The sequence below is a fragment of the Zootoca vivipara genome, chromosome 13 (genome assembly GCF_965207765.1).
Source record: "Zootoca vivipara chromosome 13, rZooViv2.hap1.1, whole genome shotgun sequence".
In the NCBI taxonomy this organism is placed as follows: Eukaryota; Metazoa; Chordata; class Lepidosauria; order Squamata; family Lacertidae; genus Zootoca; species Zootoca vivipara.
In genome coordinates this window covers 13,258,105-13,272,165 of record NC_142596.1, presented here as the reverse complement: position 1 = coordinate 13,272,165, position 14,061 = coordinate 13,258,105, and the positions used below count along the sequence as shown (strand labels likewise).

Genomic DNA, 14,061 nt, shown 5'->3' with positions numbered 1-14,061 from the left:
CTAATGTAATTCTTCCCCAAATAATTTGGGGAGGAGGCGTAGCTGGATATAGCATCTGCTTTGCACCCAGAAGATCTCATCTTAAATCTCCAGGGAAGGCTGAGAGGGACTCATATCTGCAATGGATTACAGCATCTATCTGTTGATTAGAGCGTGGTGCTGATAATGCCGAGGTTGCAGGCTCAATCCCTGAATGGGACAGCTGCATATTCCTGCATTGCAGAGGGTTGGACTAGATGATTATCAGGGTCCCTTTCAACTATACAACTCTATTATTCTATGAAATCCAGGAGAGCTGCTGCATCAGTATAGACAGTAATAAGCTTGATGGACCAATGATTTGACTCAGTATCAGGCAGCTTTTAATGTTCATATTATATAGGTTGGAAAGGAATAGGACCACACCCAAATCCCCTACCACTGATGGAAAACAAACAACAGTGAAGGTACCTGGTTGTGGTGTGGCAACGGCACAACATGAAAAACAGATGAGGTTAGAAGCTCTATGTGTTTCTTTTTTCACCTTAGTTTTCTCCCTGCAAATGGGTTGTTATTCCACCACGTTTGGGGTTACTGCAAGTCTGCTGAGACCTCTTCTACATTGGCATTGCAGTTTTGGCTATGTAAGTATGAGCACAGGAAGACTCGAATTGGTTTTTAGTATATATCTATAAGTATATATATGTTTTGGATTTTGCTGTCCAAGGGTGACATCAAAGTGATTTTTTTTCCAGTCGTTGAAGTGTATATTGTAAAGTGTCAGATCCTGGGACCCTGTTGCTCTTCAGCATTTGTAAAAAATACATTTGTGTCACTGATATGTACAAAATGCATATATTTGATTCCAGGTTTTGCTTGCTAAGAGTAAAACGTTAGCACGTTTTTGTGGTTGCCTCGGATGAGCAAAACTGGAGGCAGGTTCCTTGAGAGAATCTCTAACCAAGCCATATAGAGATAATCAGATATAATTCCTTTTCTTGCTACGGGTAGAGTCCTGTTGAATGGAATAGGATGAAAGTATTAGTAATATTCTTCAGTAATACAACAATATTCCCCTCCAAATAACATTTCAGCCACTATATGAGCCTTTTCCATCCCTCAATGTTGTTTGAAATGACTAAAGGAGGTTGCCATTTTTCATACTTTCCTTGCTCAGATTTTAAAAAGTACATTTTAAAAGAACAATCAAATAATAGCACAAAAATCTTAGCTAAAAAGTCAACAAATGCCTGTGCAGTACATTGCTTTCATTCCCATTAACAGCTTCAAATACAGGGCCTTATAGACACCAGTGGACCTCACTGAACCACTGTAGTTTGTCCTTGAGTTCTTGCCCAGAAATCTCCTGGCAAAGTATGGCTTGCTTTCTGAACAAATCAAAATTAAATCTGTGTCACTTACAGAACAATCAGATTAGCAGCCCTAGAATGTTCCTGAAGGAGTTCGTTCAAACGGACCTGGCGGTAGCTCTGTTTAAAAAGAAACAAAATTTACTGCAATAGAAAAGCTGGGGTCTTGACAGATGATTTAAAGCAGAGTTTAGTGATCATAAATCCACACAGGTCATACTTCTGTAAATCATACTTGGTCTAAATTATATGGGCTGCAAATTGGAAGCAATAAGTTTCTGATTGCTTGAGGAAAACTTTCTAAAAAACAACAACCCCTGAAACATTTCATATTCCATTGTCATTGCCATAGTATTAATATGCACCAAAAATTATTTTTAGTCTTTTTAGTCTTTAGTATTTTTAATGAAATACTGATGGCTACAAAGTATAACTTCACTTAAGAGACATGAAATAGTGAGATTAATTTTTAAATCTCTTAAAACTCATTTGTTGCATGTTTTGATGATCCTACTGAAGATCAACAATTTCCCAGTTTCCACAGGGACCTTTTTGCAGAGAATCCTTTACTTATTTGGAGGGAATATATGTAGAATATAATCTACTTTCTCTATAGAATGCTCCCTCCCTAGATAACACAGAATATTTCCTAACTAAGTTTGCCTGGGCAATGATACTGATTTTTTTGTTTTGTTTTGCATTTTTAATTCCCCCCACCAATAAAAAAACACATTTCTGCCTCACCCCCCCCCCTGCCGCAAAAATGGTTTGATTCCATGGCTTCAACATTTCCAGTAATTTTACTTTTCTGCTTCCCATTTTGTTACATTCAATAGCTGCGGCATATCTATATCAGCAACTTACACTGCAGCCCCATGCATGTTTATTCAGAAGCAAGCCCCGCTATATTAAGGGTGGATAGGATGGTGTCCTTCAACTGAATTCTCACTCCCTCTTCCCAAGGAACGTTGGAGTAACATTGCTCTGTTAGGGACTTGAAATGTGATGCAGACAACCGATAGCCCCCCTCACCAAATTGCAGTTCCCGGGATTCTTCAGCACAGGGGACCTTTCTTAGCCCAATGGCCCACATTCCAGCATGGGCAACCTCCCAGGTGCTTATACCAGTGGCAGGTGAGGTTACATGTAAAAGCAAGCAGAGCAATCAATATCTTTGTCATTGTTTAGTAGATAATATTCCAGTCATGCAAGAGACTTACACACACACACACACACCATCTCTCCATCCTCCTTCCAGGAAAACCAGAAGCATTATCACAGATCATGGGTACATTCCAGCCCAGCAGAAGCACTCAAGAAGGTGTGGTCTGGCCTGCGGAGAGTCCCACAGGCCAAGTGCAGAGGTTGGGTAAAAGGTAAAGGTAAAGGACCCCTGGATGGTTAAGTCCAGTCAAAGGCGGCTATGGGGTTGCGGCGCTCATCTCGCTTTCAGGCCGAGGGAGCCGGCATTTGTCCACAGGCAGCTTTCCAGGTCATGTGGCCAGCATGACTAAACCGCTTCTGGAGCAACGGGACACCGTGATGGAAGCCAGAGCACATGGAAACACAGTTTACCTTCCTACCACAGCAGTACCTATTTATCTACTTGCACTGGTGTGCTTTCGAACTGCTAGGTTGGCAGGAGCTGGGACAGAGCAACGGGAGCTCACCCCGTTGTGGGGATTTGAACCACTGACCTTCCGATCCGCAAGCCCAAGAGGCTCAGTGGTTTAGACCACAGGGCCGTGTAAAAACTTGGGAAATATTTCATTGCACATATGCCCTTAGTCTAGCGGTTTATTATTGTCTATTGGAACCAGTCCATCCCGAAACATTAGAAGCAGTGTCTTTAAAGCCTGCATGCCATCTTGAGCCCCCTCTGGACAGATTAATGCCATAAATAAACAATATCATCCAGCAGCTGTTTTGACTAGTTGCAGTGCACCTGCATTAATTCTATACAAGGGGTTCAAATTAAATACTGTTTTCTGCCAAACTTCACCATTTGAAGAGATGCTCACCAATTCCCTCACCAATGAAGCTAGATTCTCTTTTTCCTTTGTGACCTACCAGATTTGCCCTATTGTTCTCAGGTAGTGCTTGTACACGATTTTCCTTCTCGACTAGCTATCCCACAATGTCAAAAGTAATGGCAGGTATTGCTCTTTACCTTTTCCTTGACTGCTTCCAGCTCTGCATCAGTGATTTTCCACGGTGCCTCTCTCTTTAATTTCTCAGCAGTTGTTAAATCTTTGCAGCTTTCATGAAGGCGGTATGGTTCAATCATCTCTTCAAAGAATTTCCAGCTGGAACAGAAATTATAAAGGAGGCATCACAGCGGGACTCTAACTCATTATTTCACAGGTATTCTAAGGTATGATATGGGATAGACTCTGTTGGCTTTGGAATTGTGGCTGAATTTCATTCAAAATCTTTAGACTTCATGCATCAGATTTTATGCTCTGTTAGATATGTGCAGCTTCATTGTGGAAACACCTTGTCTAGACAGGTCTGCATTTGTCACTGCTAAGCTTTTTTATCTATCTTAACTGTAGACTAAAACATATCACCAAAGTATACTACATTCATTGTTGTGCACACAAGAATAAAACAAGAGTTTTCTCTTTTCCTTGTTTTGACTCCTGTTGTTTGGCTGTATTACTAAAATTGTGGAGGAAGCAACAACAACAACAACAAAAAGGCGGTGGGGGAGGGGGTCACAATCCAGCATTTGGGCTACACCTCAATGTACATCTAATTTGTTTATTATCACTCCTTATGGCTTCTTGCAAACCACCCCGGATTACATTTCCAGGGATGAGATTTTAAACATCAGAGAAGCCTTTTCGTGTACTTACGCTCCAACCTTAAAGGAAAATTGTGAAGACGTTTTGGATGGAGGAGTTGTAGCTCCTTGCAGGATCTGGAGACTACTCTTTGGAAGAATTTACAGAACTTTACTGAATATAAGAGAACATCATCTTCTGCTCCAGAGAGTCACAAAATTGGCAAACGATCTGAATCAGTTTTATAGCAGGTTCAAAAGTCAAGCATTATCAACTAGTGCCATTCAGTTGGCGCCAGAGGGACCAACAACCACCTCAACCTGTTCTGAAGTCACTCCGCTGGTGATCTTGAAATAGTGTTCTGCACACTTTGTATAAAGTACTTTTACATTGCAATTGTAACCGAAACAAAATTCCAAGTACTATATATTAGTACTTGGCCAATAAAATTATTATTCTATTCTATTCTGTCTTGAATTGGGACTATAGTTTGTCAATAATAGCTTTTCAGAGATATGAAACTGGCATGTGAAGTCACAAGTCATTATGCCACAGGCATTGGTTATTAGTGTCCTGCCATGGTCTCTGGTTAAATTTAGTTTGTCAGATTTTCATTACACTCAGATTTGTACCAAACAAGCCCCCTGCCCCCTGAAGCACAACCATTGCAGCAGAACATGAGTGTAGTTTGCCATTACTGTTACGTCCAGTGCATGTGACAGGACGGAAGGCCCTACTTCTTATTTCAGCACCAAGTGTCATGTCTTGACTGATGGAGTCCTCGCCAGAGGATGAGCAGGAGGCCCCAGCCTTGCACCAAATCCTGAGTCAGGCTCCATCTGGGAGCGAGGAGCCAGAAATCTGTGATGAGGCTGAAGTTGGGCCATCCACTTGCAGGATGAGTTTGGCCTCTGAGATCAAGGCAGAATGGGCCCCAAACTCAAGGGAGATGCTGTGTCACAAACTACCAGATGGAAACCTGAACCATCTGGATAAGTGCCAGCCTATAGGCAAGGACTCCTTAGGAATAAAGGTTTCATCTCAAGGAGACCTCCAGATGAAGGCAGTTGATAGAAGTCAACTAAGGTTGGGATGCGTTTAAGGCAGCTCCAGCTCAAAAACTCCAGTGGAGGAGGTTGGAAAAGCTGCTGGAACAATGCTTGTGTAACACCGGCACTCTGCTCTGCCTGATCCTCTGCCTTCTCCAACTCTATTCCTACTCTTGGGAGTGCTGGGTCAAAAAGTACGTTTGTTTTTAGAAATTTACTAAAATAAAATCCATCGTATTTTCACTTATTTCAATTTCTGAGTTACAGTTCAATCTTATACATGCCTACTCAGAACCAATCCACATTGAGTTCAATGAAGCCTAATCCCAGGTAATTGTTATAGGATTACGGCCTCCTCCTCTTCTTCCTTCTTCTTCTTCTTCTTCTTCCTCCTCCTCCTCCTATTATTATTATTATTATTATTATTATTATTATTATTATTATTAAAAGCTGTCCTTACCTCTCTTTGTTTGGTTTCATATTGATATCACCAATGATGTGAATGTCAGCAAACTTTATTCTGAATTTGCTTAAAAGTGAAGCCATCCTGAAAACAAAAGGAAAGGTGTATTTTTAGCGTTGTGATTCAGAATGCTGACAAATAAATAACTAGTTAAAGAATTAAAATGGAGTAAAAGTGCATTAATTGGTACTTCTCAGTTACAGTATAGAATGTGGTGAGCATGGCATGGATGAGCTAGTTGATTTCGCTGAAAACCAAAAGCAGTGGGACAGGGCCGTCTTAAGCATATTTGGCGCCCTGGCGCTGTGGTGCGAAGATCTCTCCGGTGACCCCCCTGCCCCGTTTCCCAGCACCCGCTGTGCGGCTGCCATGGCCGCAGCAGCGCGGTGCCCCCCCAGCCTTGCCATAGGGCCGGTCCTGCAGTGGGAAGTAAAAGCAGTGGGCTTTACATGGGCTGGAGCACTTGCATTGTTTTCAGGACCAAGTAACAGTCACAGAAACACACAAAAGTAGAGTTGGAAGGTATCCTGAGGGTCATCCAATCCCCTGCAATGCAGGAATTTCAACATGCAGACCTCCATCTAATCTGATACCATACCAGACTCTGTTTTGCTTGAAAAAGAGCAGACAGAGGGCATGTTTTGTAACACTGAAAATATCTCCAAACTAACGATCTAAGAGGATAAAGCAAGTTCAGTATTACTTCTAACACAGTGTACCTTGGTTTACGAGCTTAATCCATTCCGGAAGTCCGTTCTTAAACCAAAGCATTCTTAAACCAAGGTGTGCTTTCCCACAGCAGCGGGGGACTCAATTTACAAATGGAACACACTCAACAGGAAGCGAAACATGTTCTGCTTCCAATGCAAAGTTCACAAACCAAAACACCTACTTCCAGGTTTGCAGCGTTCTTAATCCAAGTTGTTCATAAACTAAGTTGTACTTAAACCAAGGTACCACTATATGTAGAATTTATATCACTCACATATTGTCTCAGTAATTCTTAAAAGGACCCTGTAACAGGTAGCCGGGACTGATAATACAAGGTCATCAACAGCAATTTCCCTCTCTCTTTCCCCTCGCCTCATGCACAAATAATCTTTATAAGCAACGAAACCTTAAGCAGAAGATAAAAGGCATACATACATTAGCTTTTCCTCTTCCAGGCGAGTGACTTTTCCACCAGTAAAAATACGTAATTTACAATCTTTCCATTTTTTGCGGAGAGTGAGCATGTAGGGAATTAGGAGTATTAGCCCTGCATAGACAGATTTTATTAAATTAAATATATACCAAAATTAGAACAATGCATAATAATAAAAAGCCACTTTTATTGCTATTAAAATTGTGTTCCCCCTGATTTTTAAATTTTTCAGATACTTGGTTATTTATTCTTATTTTAACCCTACCTTGACTATTCAGTCTCCCCCATGCCATCACTGTGTGATGTTCCTTTCAGCGACTTACCTCCGTCATCAAACAGCCACCACACGTCAATGGTACCTTTTCCTTGCTTTTTTTTAAACTGAGTGCTGGCTTCCAGCAACCGCTGATTGAATTCCCCAACATGCATTGAAGAGATTGTGCTAATGCTGCTTTCTGAAAGGAGAGGACACACTCAGAGCCTTTCTGCACAATCACCGAAAGTGCTCCACAACACACCTTGGAAATGTAGCACTTCATGGATCCTACATTTAAGTTAAATAACCCAGGGGATGGAACATGGATTTGCTAGAGTGAAGTGAGTGAGAACCACTCTCTGTTGTTTTTAAATAACTTGTCACTACTTTGAATTATGTTTGGTTAGTGTCATTCAGTTTTTCAAAAGGCTGTGAGATTAGTAGCTTGAAATGCAGTGAGTTTGTTCTTCACCCACACTGCATTTCAAGCTGCCGTTGTGTGGGATGTGATACATAGATAGCAGTCAAGTACAACATTCCTTGTTTTCCTAGAGTGGACATGCAAGGGATGTTTGGTCCAGCCAGTTGGAACTTCCTGTTATCTCCTGGGCTGGGACATACTTCCTCTTGCATGTGACTAGAGGCAGGCATGACTTTACCTGTGCAGATAACAAAACTACAAGGCATGCAGTCCTCCTCTCTCTTTTCCATCTTCCTTTCGTTGTGTGAACCGCAGTGACTGTCAGTCTGCAGTCACTGGGATTAACCCCCCCAATATGGAGTAGATCCACATGTATATACTTTGTAACTAAGTCTGCCTTCAGATCCAATTGTGAACTGAATGTGAGTAAACTTCTTTTATATACAGTGGTACCTCGGGTTACAAACACCTTGGGTTACAAACACTTCAGGTTACAGACTCCGCTAACCTGGAAGTAGTATTTCGGGTTAAGAACTTTACCTCAGGATGAGAACAGAAATCATGCAGCGGCGGTGCAGCGGCAGCGGGAGGCCCCCATTAGCTAAGGTGATAAACCGTTAAGAACGGTTTCAGGTTAAGAACAGACCTCTGGAGCGAATTAAGTTCGTAACCAGAGGTACCACTGTACTTTACACAAGACTGTGGTGTGTTTATTCTTTTAAGGGGGATATATATATCTCGGGCAGGAGATATAGAAACATGATAAGCTGCACCAACAGGTTAAAGAATAGTTTCTACCCATCGGCTGTGAGACTGCTGAATCGAAGAGAGCAACATTGCAGCTGATGTTAGGGGTACGGCAGCACACAGAGTGACAAGCACTAAGAGATTGTTGGTGGGGGGGGGGTTGTTTAATCTCACTGTAAACAAGTGGTACAGTGACAATAAAGTATTTCTATTTCTATATAAGGGAACTTACCAGGAAGCTAATAGTGAGAGGCTTAAACAAGCCTGCAACCAGCTACCCACTGTGTGTTTAAAAGGGGAATGTAAAACTCTGCTAAGTTACAGAACTTGCTAGCGCAAGTTAGGAAGGATATTAATAAACAACATATCCTCTCCTGCCTCCCTGAACATTCCCACACTTTGCATGGAGTAGTTCCCGTCGGAGAGGGGGCAGGGAATCTCTTCACTGGACGCGCATGACATTTTCTGTTTTCCCACCCCTGGAACTTCTATTCCTTAAGCTGTCATGTGCACTTGTGTGCTCATCTGCACATGAATGATGGCTGTTAGGTTATGTTCGTATTATCACTTGCTCCCTGTCCAGTTTTCTAATCAGATTGAAGCTGGTTTGGGGGGGGGGGGAATGCATCAAACAGCAGTATGTGTCAATAAACTACAGGATCAGTATTGGTTATGGCTAATGCCATGTGAATGCAGCTTCAAAAAATGACAGTACACCGCATGCCCCAAAGAGAGTATATGTAACGAATCTGTCTTTAAGGTGCCACAATGTACCGTACTTTCCCATTTATAAGACTAGTTTTTCCCTTTTAAAATCATGCTGAAAAATGGGGGTCGTCTTATATGCATGGGTAGTGCATAGGGTGGACGTTTGATTGGTTTCTGCCGCAGCTGTCAGTGGCTATTGTGCATGTTATTGGTTGCTGCGTCAATGGGTGGTGTTGATTGGCTGACGCTGCGGCAATTGGGTGGGCGATTGGGCAATCCTCTGCAAAAAAAAGCTCAACAACTCTGGGCCATCCTCTGGGCAATCCCGTTATTTTAAATTTGAGTCCCCCAAAATAAGGGGCGTCTTATACACGAGGGCGTCTTATACACAGAAAAGTATGGTACTTGACAGTTTTTGTTGCAACAGGCTAATATGGATATCCTTTGGTTCCCTTCTGAAATTGGTTCTTCGGGAAAACTAGTTGGTGACCAATAAGCTATTATGTATTTCATCTTTCAGCTTGCCTTTTTTGGGTATAGTCTTTGTAATGTTGAGCCTGGCGGCTCTTCTGAAGTATCTCTGGATGCCGCCATTTCCTTCTTCAAATTCGCTGTCCTTAATGGTAGCCTCTAGAACTTGCCTCTCCTGCTCCAGCTTCTTCAATTCCTCTGTCAAAAGAATGCAAGATTGGCAATAATAATTGCTTGTGAGTTGAGAAAGACAGATAAGATCCAGTTAGATCTGTGGCATTTGCACCTCTGTGAATGGGCTGTGAATGAAATCGCTTTTCATTGGCCACTATTACCTTGCATGAAATAGATCCTTACACAGGAACAAAAAAAAGGTTCTTCAGAGTTTCTTGTGCTCAATTCTAAGCTCAATATGCTAATAATGCTAATGTATGCAATCTTAAACTGAAAGCATGGCAATTGTCCAGCACAAATATTTCATTTCTCTGTTTTGTTTCACTACATTCTGGGCAAATATTCCTATGTAGATATGGGAAGGCCTGGAAAAAACTCAGAAAAATTGGGAAAAAACAGGTCCCCCCCCCCGGTTTTTTCCAAAGCCGTTTTAAAAAAATGGAAAAAAGAACCAAACAGTTTGATATAGTTTGAATATTCCACACACTCCCCCCCCTCCATTTTTCAGGGGGGGGGGATGGCTTTGGAAAAAATGGGGGACGATGACTCCCCCCATTTTTTCAGGTTCCCCCCCAGGCCTTCCCATCTCTTCTACTGTGGAAAGAGATTTGGGCTACAATCCTATACCCATTTATTTGGGACTAAGCCTCACTGAGCTCCATGGGAATCACTTCTGAGCAAACAGATACAGGAATGTACTGTTTTCGAAGTAATGCTGTAAATAAGGTGTTACAGAAATTATACCAAGTTCCACAGAAAGGACAGTGGCAGAAATATAATTTCCTTTAAATTACATTCCCATGTAACTATATGGTTTTGGCATGATTATGACCACTTTAATGTGTAATCAAAATGAAAAGACAGGTAAAGTAGAGTGTCCTTCTTAAAAAACAACAAACGTTGTAGTTGAATGTGAACAGACCCATTTTTTTTTACCCATTTCCAGTCTTCTGCATAAATTTACTCTAGATCTGTTCAGAATGTTGGGAGTTCTTTGTTTAAGATTCTGTTGTAATTTATTGTTCCTCTTATTTTCTTTTTCCTATTTCAGTTTCTTAGCATTTGGAGTGTTTTACTCTAACGGTACAGAATTGATATCTGCTATTATTTCATTGTAATCTAGGATGTATTATTAGGATGTAACTAATAATCTATCTAGGATGTATTATTAGTTTAAAAAAAATCAGCTAGCTCCCTCACTATTTTTAAGCAAGAGATGTAACAGGTAGTTCTTCTGGAGACAAGCCAATGAATAGAACATTGTCCTGCCCTGAATTCTAGCCACACAGATTATTTGGCTGGAAAAAAATGTTTGATTTTCTATATCCTAGAACGCAGCGAACAAATCAGCTGTCTTTGTCCCTCTGTTCCGGTTTGATAAGAGAGAGATTTGTGTGTGTACAGAGTCAGACCCACCTTAAATACTTCACTTAGTCTTAGACCATTAATATTTGTGTGTGGATTCTGAGCAATTTGAGGATAGAAACTGTGGATAGAAATGAGGAAAGGCAGCAGGTGGCAGCAGAGAGTTGCAATTCTGCATTACGATTACAACCAAATACTAATTTCAAGCTAATTCTTGGAGATGTAGCGATAAGAATCTCGTTGCTCTCCAGATATTAGCAGATTGAAACTATCTTCAGCCTTGCCAACATGGCCATTGGTCAGGGATGGCTGAAGTTGCAGTCAAGCCACATCTGGAGCTTCACAGGTTCCTCATCTTAATATTTCCCTGCCCTGCTCTTAATATTTTGGGGGGAATCTTTCCCTTCTGGAAAGAGCAAGACCAACTGATTTAAAGGACTCCTGGACGTTAAGTCCAGTCAAAGGTGACTATGGGGTTGCAGCGCTCATCTCGCTTTCAGGCCGAGAGAGCCGGAGTTTGTCCACAGACAGCTTTCCGGGTCATGTGGCCAGCAGGACTAAACTGCTTCTGGCGCTACGGAACACTGTGACAGAAACCAGAGTGCATGGAAATGCCATTTACCTTCCCGCCGCAGCGGTACCTATTTATCTACTTGCGCTGGTGTGCTTTCGAACTGCTAGGTTGGCAGGAGCTGGGACAGAGCAAAGGGAGCTCACCCCATCGCGGAGTTTCGAACCGCCAACCTTCTGATTGGCAAGCCCAAGAGGCTCAGTGAATTAGTCCACAGCGCCACCCCTTCACACAGTAGGCGCATACACACTGAGATACCAAGCACATATACAGAATGCAAAAAAATATTTCTGCGTGTGATTGCCACATGTGGTGATCTATATGTGGAATCAAGCTAACATTTGTAGACAAATGTTAACCTTGCTGGACAAGGCTGCCCAAGAGGTAGGAAATAGTCAAAATTTACAACCTAGGCACTGCAGGACCCTACCCGTTAGACGATCTTTTGTGGTCCTGCATGTATTAGAATCCTATTCAATCCAATGGGATTTCCCCACAATGGTCTGTATTATGATCCTGATGTCAAGCACTAGCTGGGAATCAGACATATTGGGGTGGGGTGAGCCAGCCAGTGCCTGCTGCGGAGGTGGAGCATGTAGGACCAAATGATGAGGCTGATAGCCTAGAGCTCAAGACTTCCAAGTCACAGCCCACATAAGCAGAAGCCTCATGAGCTAGGATACTGCTATGCTTTTGGGGGGATAGGAAGCAGGCTGTGTGTAATATCCTTCTGACTCTTGGATCCAGTAAATATTAAAGTATAATAATAATAATAATAATAATAATAATAATAATAATTTTTATTTATACCCCGCCATTCCCGGTCCAGAAACCGGGCTCAGGGCAGCTAACAACAAATATAAAACATTGATTAAAAACAACTTTAAAACAGCTTAAAAACAATATAAAATACAACATAAATTCAGCATCGCCAGGGCTAACTGGCCAAGTTAGTCCTGCTAAGGCCAGCAAAGAGACCAGGGAAATATTTACATGTGGGGACCCAGAAAGTTTTCTTCATAGAAAAAGGGAAGGGAAAAAGGAGTGGAGGATCTGGGCTGAGAAGGATGTACAGTGGTACCTCTACTTACGAATTTAATGTGTTCCAAACGCACGTTTGTAAGTTGAAAAAATTTGTAAGTCGAATCCCATAGGAATGCATTGGGAGAAAAAATTCGTAAGTCGAAGCAACCCTATCTAAAAATTCGTAAGTAGAAAAAATCCTATCTAAACCACATCCAAGATGGCAGACGGAGCTTTGTTTGTAAGTAGAAAAAATCGTAAGTAGAGTTATTTGTAAGTAGAGGCACCACTGTAGGTACTTGGAGCTGGAACTCCAGTAGACTAGGGTAGGTAGCTCTAGTGACCTGTCCATGGTGCTGAAAGCCTTGTAACTGTGTGTCCTTGGTTCACCACGACCTGGATCTCAGACTATATTCCTCTGCCAACCTGCCCTTCTATCCTTCACCTTCCAACATTCTCATCCCAGGGGTCTTGATCATGGATTGGGATATGTTTGCATGTTTGTTTCCTCTTTTTACTAACTGTTCCTGGCCACTTCTAGGATCTTACCCAGCTGTATGTGGGCATATCCCAGGGTGGAGATGATGGTGATGGTGATGATATAATATCTCATTTATACCCTGCCCATCTGGCTGGGTATCCCCAGCCACTCTGAGCAGCTTCCAAAAGAATATTAAAAACACGATAAAACATCAAACATTAAAAACTTCCCTAAACAGGGCTGCCTTCAGATGTCTTCTAAAAATCAGATACTGGGTAGTTGTTTATTTCCCTGGTGTCTGATGGGAGGGCATTCTACAGGGCTGGTGCCACCACTGAGAAGGCCCTCTGCCTGGTTCCCTGTAACCTCACTTCTCACAGGGAGGGAACCACCAGAAGGCCCTCTGAGCTGTACCTCACTGTCGGGGCTGAATGATAGCCTGCCAGTTCTGATGTGAGAATTTCCTCAAGCACAGGAATTACTGTTTTCTAAATGGGGAATGCTTTGGACATAGAAGTGAAAATTGCTGTGCACCTGGGGAGTATTCATCTATTATTACCTGGTGATCTGAATCCTGACCTGATATTTTTTTTCCAGATTGAGTGTTATCTACTGAAATTCTTTCTCTGACAATTCTACAGGGACACCACAGCTTTCTAGCCCATTGATTATCTTTCCATCCTCCACTTTTATGTCTAGATTTCCATTTTATTCTTTTATCGCAAATATGGGGCATAAAAATCCCCCACTAATTATACATATCTTAAGTGTTCCCAATCTCCAGAGAAGGTAATTAACCAAATCAATGGCCATGCCATAAAAGTAATTGAGCTGGTGTGTCTGGAAGCTAGTGGAATTGTTGAGGAAATGTGTTTGTTTACAGAAATAATGCCTCTAGCGCATGAATTATGTGAAGTTCAGTTCATTAAGTCTCAACATACCTTGAACCAGGAGGACTTGCGATATGTCAAACCCTTGGCTTATTCGAGCAACAACCACACCAAAGTCAAAGTCAAATGCATCACTGGAACAAAATATAAATGTATATATGGA

General features: G+C 41.9%; 1 protein-coding gene across 3 annotated transcripts in view; it reads right to left on the bottom strand.

Moving 5' to 3' along the window:
• Nucleotides 1–701: 701 nt before the first annotated feature.
• The window catches only part of SLC12A1 (solute carrier family 12 member 1), a 71,540-nt gene continuing 58,180 nt past the window's right edge, over nucleotides 702–14,061 (bottom strand). For all 3 annotated transcript variants that reach the window (XM_088657387.1, XM_035131125.3, XM_035131126.3), the window contains 8 exons: nucleotides 13,950–14,032; nucleotides 9,449–9,592; nucleotides 7,115–7,246; nucleotides 6,794–6,905; nucleotides 5,645–5,731; nucleotides 3,520–3,655; nucleotides 1,402–1,469; nucleotides 702–994 (listed from right to left, as the gene is read on the bottom strand). In XM_088657387.1, the coding sequence (XP_088513513.1) occupies nucleotides 859–994; nucleotides 1,402–1,469; nucleotides 3,520–3,655; nucleotides 5,645–5,731; nucleotides 6,794–6,905; nucleotides 7,115–7,246; nucleotides 9,449–9,592; nucleotides 13,950–14,032 (898 nt within the window). In that variant the 3' untranslated portion in view covers nucleotides 702–858. The remainder of the gene's footprint in view (nucleotides 995–1,401; nucleotides 1,470–3,519; nucleotides 3,656–5,644; nucleotides 5,732–6,793; nucleotides 6,906–7,114; nucleotides 7,247–9,448; nucleotides 9,593–13,949; nucleotides 14,033–14,061) is intronic.